The following is a 15,086-nucleotide window of genomic DNA, read 5'->3' as shown; positions in this document are numbered from 1 at the left end:
CTTTGAAGTTGCCAGTTTTGAGCACTTCGGTTTGGAACGACCCTTCAATATGGTGGCCATGATTGTTTTCGCTCCTAAATGCCCTTCGGTGGGCGATATGTCCCGTCTGGAACACATTGGCAGCTTATAAAAACTTAGTTCTGGGTTTTTTAGCTTGTTTGCTGTACACCCTGTCACGTAGCAGCTTTTAGAAATTGTTGTTTTTTGTTATAAGTCAGAAATGACAAGGAATCAGCTTGGGTTGGATGGTGGGCGTGGTTTTCAGATTATGATGCGGTCACTGTCTCTATGATGACAAGCCTTGAGGTTTTTTCTACTTTTTGTCTTGCAGTATGACATGTGACCATACACAAAAGAAGCATCACAAGCTTTATAAAAAAATATATATTTAATAACAGACCATAATTATTGAGTTGATATATGAAAATTCCAGACAGGGCAGAGATACCTGAGACCTAAATGTGTGCCTATTTTGTGTGATGGCTTTGATTTGTTTATAGAAAAAGATCTTAAATATTATGTATACATTTTGTGTCAGTATTTGTATATCAGCTGCAGAATTAAGCCAATATCATGGCCAATATAAATAGCTCAGCTTCATTAATTTTACCACTAGGTGGGGCTGTGTGCTTAAATAGAATTATTTTCAAGCCAATGGAAAGAAATTTAATTCTTTCATTTTTACTTTTTTTTCTCCTTCAGAAATTCACAAACATTAACTATAATAAATACTAAAGTTAAATATCATACTTTCAGATAAAGCACACTTTTATATTAGGCTACTGTTTCACAAGCTAGCAAAAATAATTTATGCAACACAAAAACGTTAAAGGGCTTTGCAGCAAGAATTTGACTTTGAACAAAGAGAATCACCATCCGACTCTGACAAGTTGTAGAGAAACAGTGGCACAGTGTTTTTTTCTAGACCGTCAAAGATAGTGACACTAATAGAGCAGTTTATGTCACTTACAGACAGTAAACATAATGGCAATAGTTATGGAAGTACACACAAGCATGAAAAGAGCAGGCAACAGTTTAGAATATTGCAGGACTGAGCCAATATGGCAAATTCTGCTCAAGAACTGCTGAAGAAAAATCATTTTCTCTTTCTGTTGTTTGCATATGATTATTAGAGTCACTGCTTGGTTGGTGTTCATTTGCCCAGTCGCCTGGCCACGTCCTGATAGGCCAGTTCAATCTCTCTGTCTGCCGCACAGGTGTTGGTGAATTCATCACGTGCATAGGCATTCTGCAGGTACCTCCAAACTCCACTAAACTCTGATGGAATGTCAAAGTTACGGTATTTCTTTGAAACCACCTGAATGTGGAAAGAAAAACAATGATGAAAAGAAACTGCTATATTCCAAATAAATCATCCTAAAAGTATTTTAATAAATGTCCTGTTGGGGCAAGTTATCATGTGTTTATATGTTGTAATTTTATGGAAATCATCAGTTGCTGTAGATCTTTGCATGTTGCTGGTACTTCCCGGTACAAATATCTAAACATTCTTAAAGGTGTAATATGTAATAGTTTTGCAGTAAAATATCCAAAAAACACTAGGCCAGTGTTATATATTTTGTTCATTTGAGTACTTACAATATCCCAATTGTTTCCAACTATTTGTAAATCGTGAGAAAATTGCAATTTTAACCAAGGCTCCGGGACGTGTGACGAGTCGCCTGTCAATTGCGTCATACCTGCGTTACCCTCGGTTTCTGGTTTTATTTTGTAGAAACCATGGAAACACTAAAGACGCTTTAATATATTACACATTTTGATAGACAATGGAACGTTTTGATATATTTATAGACATAAAATGTATTGATGTTATATAGCTCAACACGTTTAGTCTTATTGTTTATATCTAATTTTCTTGATTTTTTGAGAGTAATGCTTTACCACGCCTCAGAGAAAAAATACTATTTTGTCAGCTAACATAGCATAATCAGATGCAGCTTTATTTTTAGTAACAGTAATACAGCATTTTCTCCATCATACAATATGTTTTAAAATGAATTGCATGCCATTTATCAACACAAGCCAGCATTTAATATTAGGGTAGAGTGGGGGAAAACGCCCCCCTGGGGTAAAACGCCCCCCACCTGTTTTTCTCAAAATAAGCACCAGAGGTAGTCAATATACATTTTCACTGTTGCTATGCACTACGTTTGACAACGGGGATAAACAAATCTCCTTGGAGAAGCTGACACCAGCGACGTATTTGAAGAGAAGAGGATTACATGATAAGCGCTATAATTTTCAGATATTAGTAAACAAGTGTTTAAGAGAATATTGTTCTGCAGGATATCACAGTGATGTATGATAGATGAATAGTGAAGTCTGTAGTATGAGAGGATATGTTATTTATAAGGAATATGATTATATTTTAAAAATTAAACATTTTTTTAAAAAGTCGTAGCTTGTGGGGTAAAACGCCCCCTACGCTGAGGGGTAAAATGCCCCCCAGAGGGCATAGTTTCTCTGTATCATAATTACTATAATAACATATTTCTGTCTATCAAATCCTTTGTTTTACACTTAATGCAGTATAACTAGGTGGTAAAATCAAAATATTTAAACAAAATTAAAAAAAAAAATAATAATAATAAAAATTACCTCAAGTGAGCATTAGGCTAGCTTGATAGCACAGTTAGTTCACTGATGGAAGGTGGTTAGGTGACCACATTAAATTGGATGGCTTTTAATGCATTTATTGGACATATTTTACTACATAAATATATAAATTTATAAGTTTAATATTTATTTAGGGTTTTCTGTTTGTCTTGGTGATAGTGGTGAAAAAATACATCAATTATCAAATGTTAAAAATTTGGATATGTTGGATATTCCTCAAATAAATATTAAAAATATTAAATATGTAGGCCTATACATGTTGATACATTACTTGCCTTTTACTTTTAGAAACTATTCTGTTCATTTTGCTGTTGATCTATGAAGCAAACTGGTTGGTAAAGAAAGGGGGCATTTTACCCCACCTTGGGGGGCGTTTTACCCCACCGCTGGGGCAAAACGCCCCCTTTGTACAAAAAATATTTTCAGTCAAAATACTAATTAATTATAAAGGCTGAGCAATTTTAATATTTGGTGAATAACTCCTGCCATAGTCACTCAAAACCGGGAAGGCAATTCTAGTCACATTTATGTTTTGTTTCACTGTAATGTCACATTTTCCTTAAGGGGGGCGTTTTCCCCCACTCTACCCTATATTCTAAAATCGATCAGCTTACTGCAGTGTGCAACAGTGTCTCACAGCAGCCACCGAGCGAACTCACAGAGTAACGTTATAGCTAACTATAGTGATGGGACGATTGATACCAGGGCTTCGATGCTCAGACACAGTTTTCAAAGCATTATTGTATCACACACTGTACCGATGCTTGTATCGAAATGACAATACCACGTGATTGATGACGTTTGAAGCTTTGAACCTCATGCAGTATCGGAAAGTCGAGACAGCTGGCGCTTCAGCTGATGCATAAAAGAAAAATGCATGTTTTATTGCTCGGGTCTCAGAGACCCCGAACAGAACATAAGGGTTAAACAGCTCACCCAAAAATATTTTTTCAACTACTCACATCAATTATGATCGCATAATTGTATATTTTATATTATTGATCAATATGTGAATCCGTTGACCAGGTTACACATGACACGAGTGGTGGTCTCATTGTCACAAATTAATTTAGATGAGATTACATCAGATTTGATATAACTGATTCAAGATAAGAGTGATTCTGTCACGGACTTCCAAAGCTTTGGTCACATGCTTTTTCAAACCCTATCTGCTCCGCGATGATTTAGATATGGTGGAGAAAACAAGTCTGACCACCAGATGTCGCTAATACGCACTGTGTTAAAAGCTTCGAGTAATGAACCGTTTTTCGGCACAATTTGATGATAGCCTCAAATACTTCAGAAAGCCTCGGTTTCCCATCACTAACAATTTGAATAAATGAATCTGAATACATTTTTGGGGGGACAAATAGGCAAGCTTTGGCATATATTATCAAAATAAATGATTGTCATAGAATGAAGTACGAACTGGAAATAAATACAAACTGCACATTTAAATATTTATTCGTATTATGACATAATATTTTGCTAAAAAGCAAATGACACCACATCTGCGCAAGAGTTCACGTTATGTGAATCAGAACATGAAGCAGTCACGTGGTTGTGTGTGAAAACGAAGCTTCGGATGTCACCGATCACGTGGTTATGGCAAAACGAATCAAACTCCGATACAGTGCTTCAGTGTGAGATGTTTCGGGGTTTTTTTTCGTCCTGCTCTACTTCATACTACAGTAACGTTGATAATCGCATCCATGAACATGACTTCTTCCCTAGTCCTATCCCTATTCTTTTACACCAGGGATGGACAACTCCGGTCCTGGAGGGCCAGTGTCCTGCAGAGTTTATCTCCATCCCTGATAAAAACTCACTTGCCTATAACTTTCTACTAATCCTAAAGACCTTGATTAGCTGGTACAGGTGTGTTTGATTAGGGTTGGAGCTAAACTCTGCTGGATACTGGCCCTCCAGGACCGGAGTTGGTGGAGACCACATGTCCCAAGATTCCGCACTCAAACTTGGCATCATCAAGCTACCCCTAGCGGACAGAATTCTTACATACTGCACCTTTAAATCAAGACACATTTACTTGTGGCGCTGTTTTCTGAAACAGTTTCAAAATTGGGTGAGTTTATGCTTAAAGGTGAATGTTCTAGAATATTCTTTCACAGGATGTAATATAAGTCTAAGGTGTCCCCTGAATGTGTCTGTGAAGTTTCAGCTCAAAATACCCCATAGATTTTTTTTAATTAATTTTTTTTAACTGCCTATTTTGGGGCATCATTAAATATGTGCCGATTCAGGCTGCGGCCCCTTTAAATCCTCGCGCTCTCCACCCCCAAGCTTGCGACTATAAAACAGTGCATAAACAAAGTTCACACAGCTAATATAACCCTCAAATGGATCTTTACAAAATGTTCGTCATGCATGCTGCATGCATGCACTGGATCATGTGAGTATAGTATTTATTTGGATGTTAACATTTGACTCTGAATGAGGCTATGCTCCGTGGCTAAAGCTAACATTACACACTGTTGGAGAGATTTATAAAGAATGAAGTTGTGTTTAGGCATTATACAGACTGCAAGTGTTTAAAAATGAAAATAGCGACGGCTCTCTTGTCTCTGTGAATACACTAAGAAACGATGGTAATTTTAACCACATTTAACAGTACATTAGCAACATGTTAACAAAACATTTAGAAAGACAATTTACAAATATCACTAAAAATATCATGTTATCATGGATCATGTCAGTTATTATTGCTCCATCTGCCATTTTTCGCTATTGTCCTTGCTTGCTTACCTAGTCTGATGATTCAGCTGTGCACAGATCCAGACGTTAATACTGGCTGCCCTTGTCTAATGCCTTGAACATGAGCTGGCATATGCAGATATTGGGGGCGTGCATATTAATGATCCTGACTGTTACGTAACAGTCAGTGTTATGTTGAGATTTGCCTGTTCTTCGAAGGTCTTTTAAACAAATGAGATTTACATAAAATGGAGGAAACAATGGAGTTTGAAACTCAATGTATGTCTTTTCCATGTACTGAACTCTTGTTATTCAACTATGCCAATATAAAATCAATATAGAATCATTTGATTCTAGGGCACCTTTAAAACAAGAAAAAAATGGGTTAAGAAAAATAGACTTGTTTTCCCTTTGATTTCTTACTTCACTGGCAGATATTTGTTCTTCTTTTTCAGAAAACATGACTTTATGTCAAATGTCATTTTGCTTCTATTTTGATGTAAGAATCTTTATACATCTCACTGAAAAACACGTCAAAAACACAGATTTGGAAAAAAAATTGCAGTGTAGAAGATGACTGCCTTTACTTTAGAGAGTATTTCATATTTCAGAAAATGTATTCTTCTCAAATCAGTGGCAATAAATGACCACGATCCCATTGTGCCAACTTACCCCATACCCCATATATTTTATTCCAGCAATAATGTTCAAAAGACTTTTAACTTTATAAAAAATAATAATCAGTGCAATAAAAAGTCTCTCCTAGAACATTTCAGGAATCCCCAGTATTTTATCTTTTAAGTGATCAATTAAATCAGATCTCCCAGCGGTACATCACCTTCACTACGTGCAGTTTAGGGAGGAGGTTGCAGTCTGCGAGCGTTAATTCATTGCCGTCCAAGTACTTGCGGTTGGAGCACTTCTCCTCCCCCGTACCATTGGCATCAATCTCGTCCGGGTGAGGGGAGTTAAGGAAGTTGTCCAGTTTCTTCAGAGCTTTCAGTAGCCCCTTCTCCAGACCTACACAGCCAACAGTTTGATATGTGCTTATGCTGAATGTTTTTATCTGAAGAAATATGGCGACTTTAAGTCAAGACAATCCCTGTAAAGGACTAGCGGAATGTGAATGAGCTTTGGATAACATGTGGCTCCATATTTTTCCGTTGACAGCAGAGCATGCATAAAGAGCAGTAGATATTCCTTCAACCTGTCTAATAAGTTATAGAGCAGACGTTAAACTCACTTGCATTGGCTTCTGGCTTTGTGTTCTTGACGTAGGCTGAGAACTTTGCAAAGATGTCATTTCCTGCTGTATTTGACTCCTTGTTCTTTGCAGCCAGTTTTGGATATCTTTTGGAAGTGAAAGAAAAATATATAATGCTGTTCACATTACATAAACAATCAATTCATCTATCAGCATCCTGTCAACCTACTTGGGAGGTGCTAGCATCTCCTCCAAGAATTCCTCGATTTTGTTGATGTCTGTCCGCACCTCTCCATTGAAGGTAAGGAATGGCGGGGGAGTTCCAGGAGCGAGATTATGGAGATCAGCTGGTTTCCTTGAAGAATAATGAAAAAACTTTAGATTTTACTGATTTTTATCATTACACAATGTAGAAGAGAAAGTAATTTTTGCAGACCAATTAAAAAGCACTATTTTCTTCGCTATGTTCATGTATTTCCTATTGAAACAGAATATTTGGTTGGGACAAACATGTATCTATCTAAAGCAAAGGTCTTCAACCAGGGGCCCAAAATAAAGCATTAAAATAAGCATTAAAATAAGCTAAAATAACTAAATTCAAGACTTTTATTATTTAATTGCCAGAATTCACACAATCTCAGAAGACCTGGATAGGGTGAATGCAGGTAAAGTAGGCTGTTTAAGCTTGTTTGCAGTTTGCTCAATGGGTTTGCACATGCAGATCATAACAATGGTGTTTAATTGAAGATACACTATTTTTTTTTAATGATAAAATAGTTATAATAGCTGATGCAATATGACATTAGTGGGTGTGGCCACCCCTCAAAGGATGACTACCTCATGGTGAAAGGTAAAAAACCCTTTGACATAACATTTTCATTTCTAACTTATAAGGTTGCTCACTAAATGTTAATAAATATTATTGTGAGAGTTCCTGTTTTATTTGTTGCTACAGTTAACAGGGAATAAAATGCAAAGAAAAACTTTTTTTTATTTGTTTTCTTGTAAGGTGTTTAAATATTGTTCGCCCACTTTGGCTGAATGTGATAAAATGGGCCAGTGTGATTCAGGTAAAGCCTTCAGCCTTCAGTAATTACATTAAAATTCATTACATAAATTGACATTCACTGGTTATTATATAGCTGACATGTATAATTTACTTTTTTTTAGAAACAGAAATGAGTCAGGAAATTCAAGTCAGAGATGGAAGAAAGGAAAGAGCAGGCAAGGCAGTAAATTCAAGCTGTGGAGTGAGGAAAGGATGAGTGGAGCATAATGCAGATGCGGAGTATTAAAGGTACAATTAGTGATATTTTTTTCCGCTAGAGGTCGCTAGAAGCCTATTCAAAACAAAGGCGTAGTTTGATGACGCCAAGTTTTAGAGCGGAAACTTGGGACATGCGGTCTCCATCTCAACGGACGGTGCAAAAGAATAGGGATTGGAGTCTGGAAGAACTCATGTTCGTGGATGCGATTATTAACGTTACTGTAGTATGAAGCAGAGCAGGACCGAGTGTTGCGGGAGCTGAACGAGGATCTGGAGCGATTGATCAACACACGCCTCACGAGCAGCAGGACTTTTATTATGATACAGTCGCCGGCGCCGCTTCCGCTTTTCCGGTCATGAGTTTACAGGAGCTGTCCTTGTCGACAGAACCAGCGGCAGATGGTAAACAGTAATTATGTTCCATAAATAAGTAACACAATCCACCATAAAACGTGCAAGAAGTAAATAAGGAACTGCTTGAAGCGAGCTAGTGGTTTGCTGGACGCTAGACACTACTTCCGCATTTGTCCACGGCACTGTTGTCATGTGGTTTCTACGTCAGTAAAGGCGGTAACAAAGGTAACTGACGTCATTGACAGGCGACTGCACTGCCCCATGTCACTGTTTAGAATGGGGATTTTCTCATGATTTACAAGTAGTTGAAAACGTTAGAGATATTGTTTGTAATCAGCTGGACAAAATATATAACACTAGCCTAGTGGTTTTTGGATATTTTACTGCAAAAATTTTACATATTGTACCTTTAAGCTTTAAAATATGGACACAATTAAAGTTTATTTAAAGTGTTTTGAGAAAATAGATGGGTGGACTAACACACATAAACTAAAAGCCACAATTTTGACTTCATGGGGTTTTAACAGCAAACCTAATACCAAAAGTAGATTTTAAATAGGGCTGTTATTGAAACAGATATCCCAATTCGATTCCAAATCGCAAAATCTCTATTTGATTTGATTTTTAATTAATTTCAAAGGATAATTTTCACTGGCCCTGACACACAAAAAAAAAAAAAAAAATTAATAAATGCATAGTGTGTATAAATTAAATATGGATTAATCCTTTCTAAAGTTACAAAAGTTCAAGAGCAGTGAGTATTTCTTTTCTGTCTTATGTTGTTTGATTAACATAAAAAAACAGACAGCAGCAGGAATATTAGGCTGCTGTCACTTTAAGACTAAAGGCCTGTTTACACCAAGAATGATAACTATGAAGAGAACTATAACAATAAATATATTTGCTATATTAGACCGACAAGCGATGTGTCTGTTTATTCTAAGCTTAAGCATTGCGGTTTCAAAGTGTGAACAACATGTTTTTGCTGTTCTTGTTGCATTTACACGGCTTTGACCAGCAGATATCCTCAGCATGCTAAGTTTCGAGTGAATAGCTAGTGTAATCAATCTGATCTAACAGTGAATTTAACTGATGAAGTCAATATAGTGGAATAAAAACAACGTCTAGTCTTTTTCACTGCAACGTCAAAGGAAGCAAGACAATGTTATCAAAATTAGTGCTGGATACATGAGGTAATTTTATGTTACACTGTTTGCTATCCTGGCATAATGATCTCATCGTTAATACTTCTTATCATTTATTCAAAGGGTATGACCGGTTGTTTTCGATATATCTATTTTCTATAAAGTATCTTTGAAAAGGGAGGTTGTCAAAAAGTGGTGGCTTTTTCTGGACCTTGGCGATTAACCTCTCCGCAATGTCGTCTGTCATTTTAAAATGCGTGATCCCTTAAATTAGAATGGATTCTGATTGGCTGTCAGTGTTTTATCGTTCAACAACTGAAAAAAAAGTTCTGAAAGTGATCCCAACAATATTGTTTCTCTATATCATTGTCGTTATAGCTGTGGTGTGGACAGTGCTATTCTTTTATATTCAGAAAGATTTTTAGAACTGTATCTTTATTATTATCTTTATAGTTATCGTTCTTGGTGTGAACAGGCCTTAAAGGGATAGTTCACCCAAAAATGAAAATTTGATGTTTATCTGCTTACCCCCACTGCATCCAAGATGTAGAGGAATTTTTTTCTTCAGTCAAACGCAAATTATGATTTTTAACTGCAACCGCTGCCGTCTGTCAGTCAAATAATAGCAGTGATTGGGAACTTGAACAATAAGAGTCAAAAAAACTTCCATAAACAAATCCAAATTAAACCCTGCGGCTCGTGACGGCACATTGATGTCCTAAGACACGAAACGATTGGTTTGTGCGAGAAACCGAACAGTATTTATATAATTTTTTACCTCTAATACACCACTATGTCCAACTCCGTTCAGCTTCCGGCTAGTGAGGTCTGATCGCGCTCTGACAACGGAAGTGATGTCTCGCGCTCATTGAAGTATATGGGCGAGACATTACTTCCGTCATCACAACGCGTTTTTTGACCTCACTAACAGGAAGCTGAACGAAGTTGGACATAGTGGTGTATTAGAGGTAAAAAATATCTAAATAATGTTTGGTTTCTCACACAAACCGATTGTTTCGTGTCTCAGGACATTAATGTGTCGTCACGAGCCGCAGGTTTTAATTTTGATTTGTCTACTGTTATTGTTCAAGTTCCCATCTACTGCTATTATTTGACTGACAGACTGAATGTTTAAATGGCAAGCCCTTAAAAACACAGTGCAAATGATAAACTTTCATGACCATGCAGCACTGGCCTGATCGGGACAGTGACAGTTCCTTCAACTGTCCGGAACGTCAGCTGAAAGGCGCACCTGCATCTGCCATGTTAAACATTGAATGAATGACAGGATTCCCATTGTAACATTGCGCAGACTAGTAATAAGATTCAAGTTAATCAGATATTATGTACAATGTTTGCGGGGAAACAAAATATGGAAAAAAAAAGAACGATTCATGGCTTTTTGATATTGAATTGAATCGACCACTTTTTAAAAATCAATTCATTGAATTTTGCCTATAGTCCAAATTTTAAAATACAATTGAAATTTCATTACCTTTTCAGATCGACAGTGGTGACGTTGAACACGACTCCCTTTAGCCACAGGATCATAAAAAGCCTCTGAGAGAAAGGACAGTTTCCAATACTTTCACCATCACTGCCAGCCTGAGGAACACAAACAGAGAAATCATTACACCAGACTCAATACATCACATATACAGTAAGATATATGAATATGATAATCATGACACACATCAAAGTACAATAGTTCTACAAGTATTTTGCAGGCAGGAAATATGTTTGAACATGTTTTTTTGCCAATAAGCAATATAAAGATTCTTGCAATGAATTATGTCCTAAAATTGTTATATATTTTTATATATATATATATATATATATATATATATATATATATATATATATATATATATATATATATTGTTTGTATAGTATATTGCATTATTTTTAACAAGGTAATCCAATTTTTTTTTATATATTTTTTTTTTAATAATTATTCAACTCACAAACCCAGACATGCATGTCAGTGTCATTAGGGCAAATGTGATATTATTAAACCCCTGAAAGTCATTCACCATTCAGTGCATGATTTGTAATCTTCAAAACAATAGTACACAATACAAAGAACGAATGGGATTCGGTGCCAAATTTCCATATCTGAAATTAGAAGATCAAGCTACCCAATAGTGTCCTTAAACTGGGCCAGTAACCTGAGCCAGACATCAGATCCATGCTTGAGCTGAATTATGCATGGAAATTCCATTACCTGCCCCATTAGCCCACAGCAAAGGGGTTTTGGGTCATACTGTACCTGTCAATAGAACGTAGTTAGACATCATCCTCGCCACCTAAATTAATGTGTTTATCACTTGCTAGGATAAAATGCAAAGAGGTTAGTTTTCAAACACCCATCTGAGTTAAACGGTCAACGCATGATTGGCTCAGATCGAATGTCCACCTTATTGCTGATGTTACACCTGTGGTTATGCTCACACACAGAGACATTTACTGAATGGGACATGGAAGTTTTTCAATCTGACATTACTCAATCCAACCAACTTTATACCTTCCCATAGGATAAAAGATATTCAGAGCAAGGACCAAATATAATTTTACTATTAAAATTAGTTATTTAGATTAAAATGCTCTTAGAATATATTTTATGACTCTCTGTGTATTGGATTTCTGAGTGCTCCTTGTCCATGCAAAACTCACCGACAAGGACGCTACAGTATACACTCTTAAAAATAAAGGTTCTTTATTGGCATCTTTAGTACCTTTAACATCCATAGAGCCTTTCCATTACACAAAAGGTACTATTAAAATGTTCCTCACACTTGGAAAAAAAAACTGTTGTTCACTGAAAAGTGACCCAAAATGGCTCTTCTATGGCACTGGCTGTAAAAACTAGTGTCAGTAGTAGTGAAAGCTGGTTGCCAGGGCATTTCTATGCTGTTGCTATGGTGTTTACAGTGCTTTTCTGCATGTTGCTGTGTGGTTACAAGAATGTTCTAGGTGGCTGCAGGTGGTTACCTATACTGGCTTGATTTAAAAGAGCACTTCTAAATCTCTGTGATCAGTAACATTCTTGTGCTTGTTTTATTGTCTCCCAGGTACATAATTGTAAGTCTGATTACTTATTAAAGTTATAGCACACCTCTCTACAAGAAGACACATGATTTGAGGAATCATTAATGTCTTTAACACAGTATATGTTAAAGTTTAATACTAAGAGTTATGGGTTTCAAATCACTAAGCAAATAAGCAACTTGGCAAACATCACTAATAAGGACATATATCAGTACTCAGCAATTCTAAATCAAACAGTAAACACATGCCAGCCAACAAAGTTTTTATTGTCACTATTAGCTCTATTTATAACTTTGACTCATGCAATAAGATGCCACATGGAAGAAATACAGTATCTGACCTTATGCGATTAAGACAGTTCTTTGATTTACAATGCTGCTAATGCTTTTAATAATGTCTTTATCAACATTTTCATTCTTTTCACTCTTTCAGCAATTTCAGCTGTTAACATGTTCTCTAAACATCACCACATCTGCAAAACAAACCACAGCAGAAGTTCCCTTCAGAGGAATTAGAGCATGAGGCGTTGATAGAAAGGAAGAAATAATTCAAGAAGGACCTGGGGTTTCTGCTTTGAAATGTTACCTGCCCCCTTTTGAGCCCTGTCCTGGGCCAGACGCCCATCTTAACCTCAACCGTTGCCAACAAACTTGAGCTACAATTGTCAGAATGCTTAAAACAGGTTTTCAAAAGTAGTTCTGCCATTGATTCCTGACCCCTGACTACTGATGAAGTACACAAAACACAGTAAAAGAGCTCATTAAAGCTCATTTTTATGCTTACCTTCACAAAAAGCTCAATATCAGGATCTTTGTCCTCTTCATTTGAGGTCATATCGCTTAAGCTCACTCAGATTCAGAGGCTGACAGAGAATTATGAAAATGTAACCTCCTTTTCCCTGGATGCGAATTTGCTTTCAGGAAAGAGTCTTATATGCGTCCAGCAGGGTGTTGTGATGGTCTCAGCACTGTAACAAGTTGGTGGATGTGATGTCGTTGTTTTGATTTGGCCCCTGCGGTCAGCTGTCAGTGAGAGCCGCTAGAACTGTCACAGGAGGGACAAAAATAGCCTCCACGCGGCGCAGGAGCAAAAGGGAGGAGTTCAGTGTCACCTACACCGTCATCTGTTCTCTAACTTATTCTGGCTTGGGTCTTTTATAGAAATATGATGAATCATATTTCACACCTTCCTTACAAAACCTGAGTCACAAAACACTGACCTCTCACAGCACTGGTGTGAAAATCCAAACAGGGTTTAGAAATGACTCAAGGGTCATTCTGTCAAATCATTCAAATTTCAGAAATGTTTGGTTTTGTTAAGATTTTTTCTGATGAAAGACAAATATAAATAGTGATGAAAGCCAATATATTAAATGTCATGAATGATTGTTTACTTAGTAATAAACTATTTTGTAGCGAGGGGGTCAAAATGACTATTTTCACCTGAGATTTGGAACAAAATTACAGGTGAAAGAAAATGACTGTAGAAAGATGGAAGCATCATGTTATTTTAACACAGAAAATGGTCGGTATATTAGTAAAATCTGTTGACTTTAGCAATCTTTGTTGCATTATATGCCAACTGTGACAGCTTAAAAATGGGAAAAAGCCCTTTTTTGCACCCCAAAAGTAGCCCAATGACCATATCCCACATATCAAAACTCAAAATATGCCACTCCCATACCTAAAATACATATCTTACATTGTTATGCAAATTGAAAACCACTATATAGTGATCATAAACAGAGCTTAAAGACTCCTTCCCAGCAGCCCTCCTTCAAAAAACTTAACATAGAACAGTTTTATCATTGGTAGAACGTAAAATATTTCCTTTAACCCTTAAAAACCTTTCAAAAAATCAGCCCGCGGCAACAGTTTAAAAGTAGCCATGGGAAAACCACAGACTTGGCAATCCTGCCTCTGGAAGAGTTGACACGGAATGACCCTCTAGTATTCCAGTCCTTTTAAGTCTTATAAATGTTTTCTCCTCTCTAAAATCTCCTTTTTTCATATCTTTTTTTTTTTTTTTCTCAAGGTCTTTGAATCATCTGGTATTTAGGTGACAAACACAATGTAAAGGCATTCTGACATTCTTACAGTAAGTATCCTAATAGGCAACTTTTTAAGAGTTCACTGTCTCTCAGACCCCAGTAACGCTGATAATCAGCTGGCAGTTCTTAATGGATGGCGTTCAGTGTGGGTGGGTTATGGGTAAAGCATTCCAGTAAGTTCTCTCTAAATATAGAGCTGTAACCTCCCTGAACACTCATTTACACATGATTACTGACCAACTGTACAGTAACAGTCACACACTAAACTGTTGCTCTGTATTGAACACCAACTAACCAAATGAGTATTTGTGGTATGGCATGTTAGACTACACACATTATAAAATTCTAATTAGACTATATATACACACTGGTTCAAAGGTTTGGGGTGGGTCTTTTTTTAATTTTTTTTTTGAAAGAAGTTAATACTTTTATTCAGCAAGGATACATTAAATTGATCAAAAGCGACAGTAAAGGCAAAGTTACAAAATATCTCTATTTCAAATAAATTTCTCTTCTTTTGAACTTTCTATTAGGGGTGTAACAGATCACAAAAATCACGGTTCAGCGTTTTAAAGACGCTGTTCGGTACAGGTTAAGTACAGCAGGGTGAGAAAACTAAACATTTTTTTTTTTTTTTTTTATTAAACAGTGGTTTACTAAACAAGCTGT

At 36.5% G+C, this 15,086-nt stretch overlaps 1 protein-coding gene across 2 annotated transcripts; it reads right to left on the bottom strand.

Moving 5' to 3' along the window:
- Window positions 1-401: 401 nt before the first annotated feature.
- On the bottom strand, window positions 402-13,401 carry clic5a (chloride intracellular channel 5a). 2 transcript variants are annotated; one of them, XM_067367799.1, is made up of 7 exons: window positions 13,151-13,401; window positions 10,815-10,924; window positions 10,515-10,577; window positions 6,783-6,908; window positions 6,593-6,699; window positions 6,188-6,369; window positions 402-1,318 (listed from the first exon to the last, which is right to left on the bottom strand). In XM_067367799.1, the coding sequence occupies exons 1-7, from the start codon at window positions 13,199-13,201 to the stop codon at window positions 1,154-1,156; spliced, it is 804 nt and encodes a 267-aa protein (XP_067223900.1). In that variant the 5' UTR covers window positions 13,202-13,401; the 3' UTR covers window positions 402-1,153. The 2 variants fall into 2 exon arrangements, with proteins under 2 accessions (XP_067223900.1, XP_067223901.1); XM_067367800.1 differs by lacking the exon at window positions 10,515-10,577 and having other exon boundaries at window positions 13,151-13,396.
- Between the last annotated feature and the right edge of the window lie 1,685 nt (window positions 13,402-15,086).

Source organism: Chanodichthys erythropterus, chromosome 18, assembly GCF_024489055.1.
Source record: "Chanodichthys erythropterus isolate Z2021 chromosome 18, ASM2448905v1, whole genome shotgun sequence".
NCBI lineage: Eukaryota > Metazoa > Chordata > Actinopteri > Cypriniformes > Xenocyprididae > Chanodichthys > Chanodichthys erythropterus.
Note: the sequence above shows the minus strand (reverse complement) of the source record. Positions and strands in the feature narration are given on the sequence as shown.

What these genes read in the sequence shown, in the direction of transcription:
- clic5a (XM_067367799.1), bottom strand. Translation starts at nt 13,201, where the DNA reads ATGACCTCAAATGAAGAGGACAAAGATCCTGATATTGAGCTTTTTGTG. An exon ending in GAGATGCTAGCACCTCCCAA is followed by an intron (nt 6,700 to 6,782) that starts GTAGGTTGACAG and finishes CACTTCCAAAAG; the next exon opens with ATATCCAAAACTGGCTGCAA. An exon ending in AAAGCCAGAAGCCAATGCAA is followed by an intron (nt 6,370 to 6,592) that starts GTGAGTTTAACG and finishes TTGGCTGTGTAG; the next exon opens with GTCTGGAGAAGGGGCTACTG.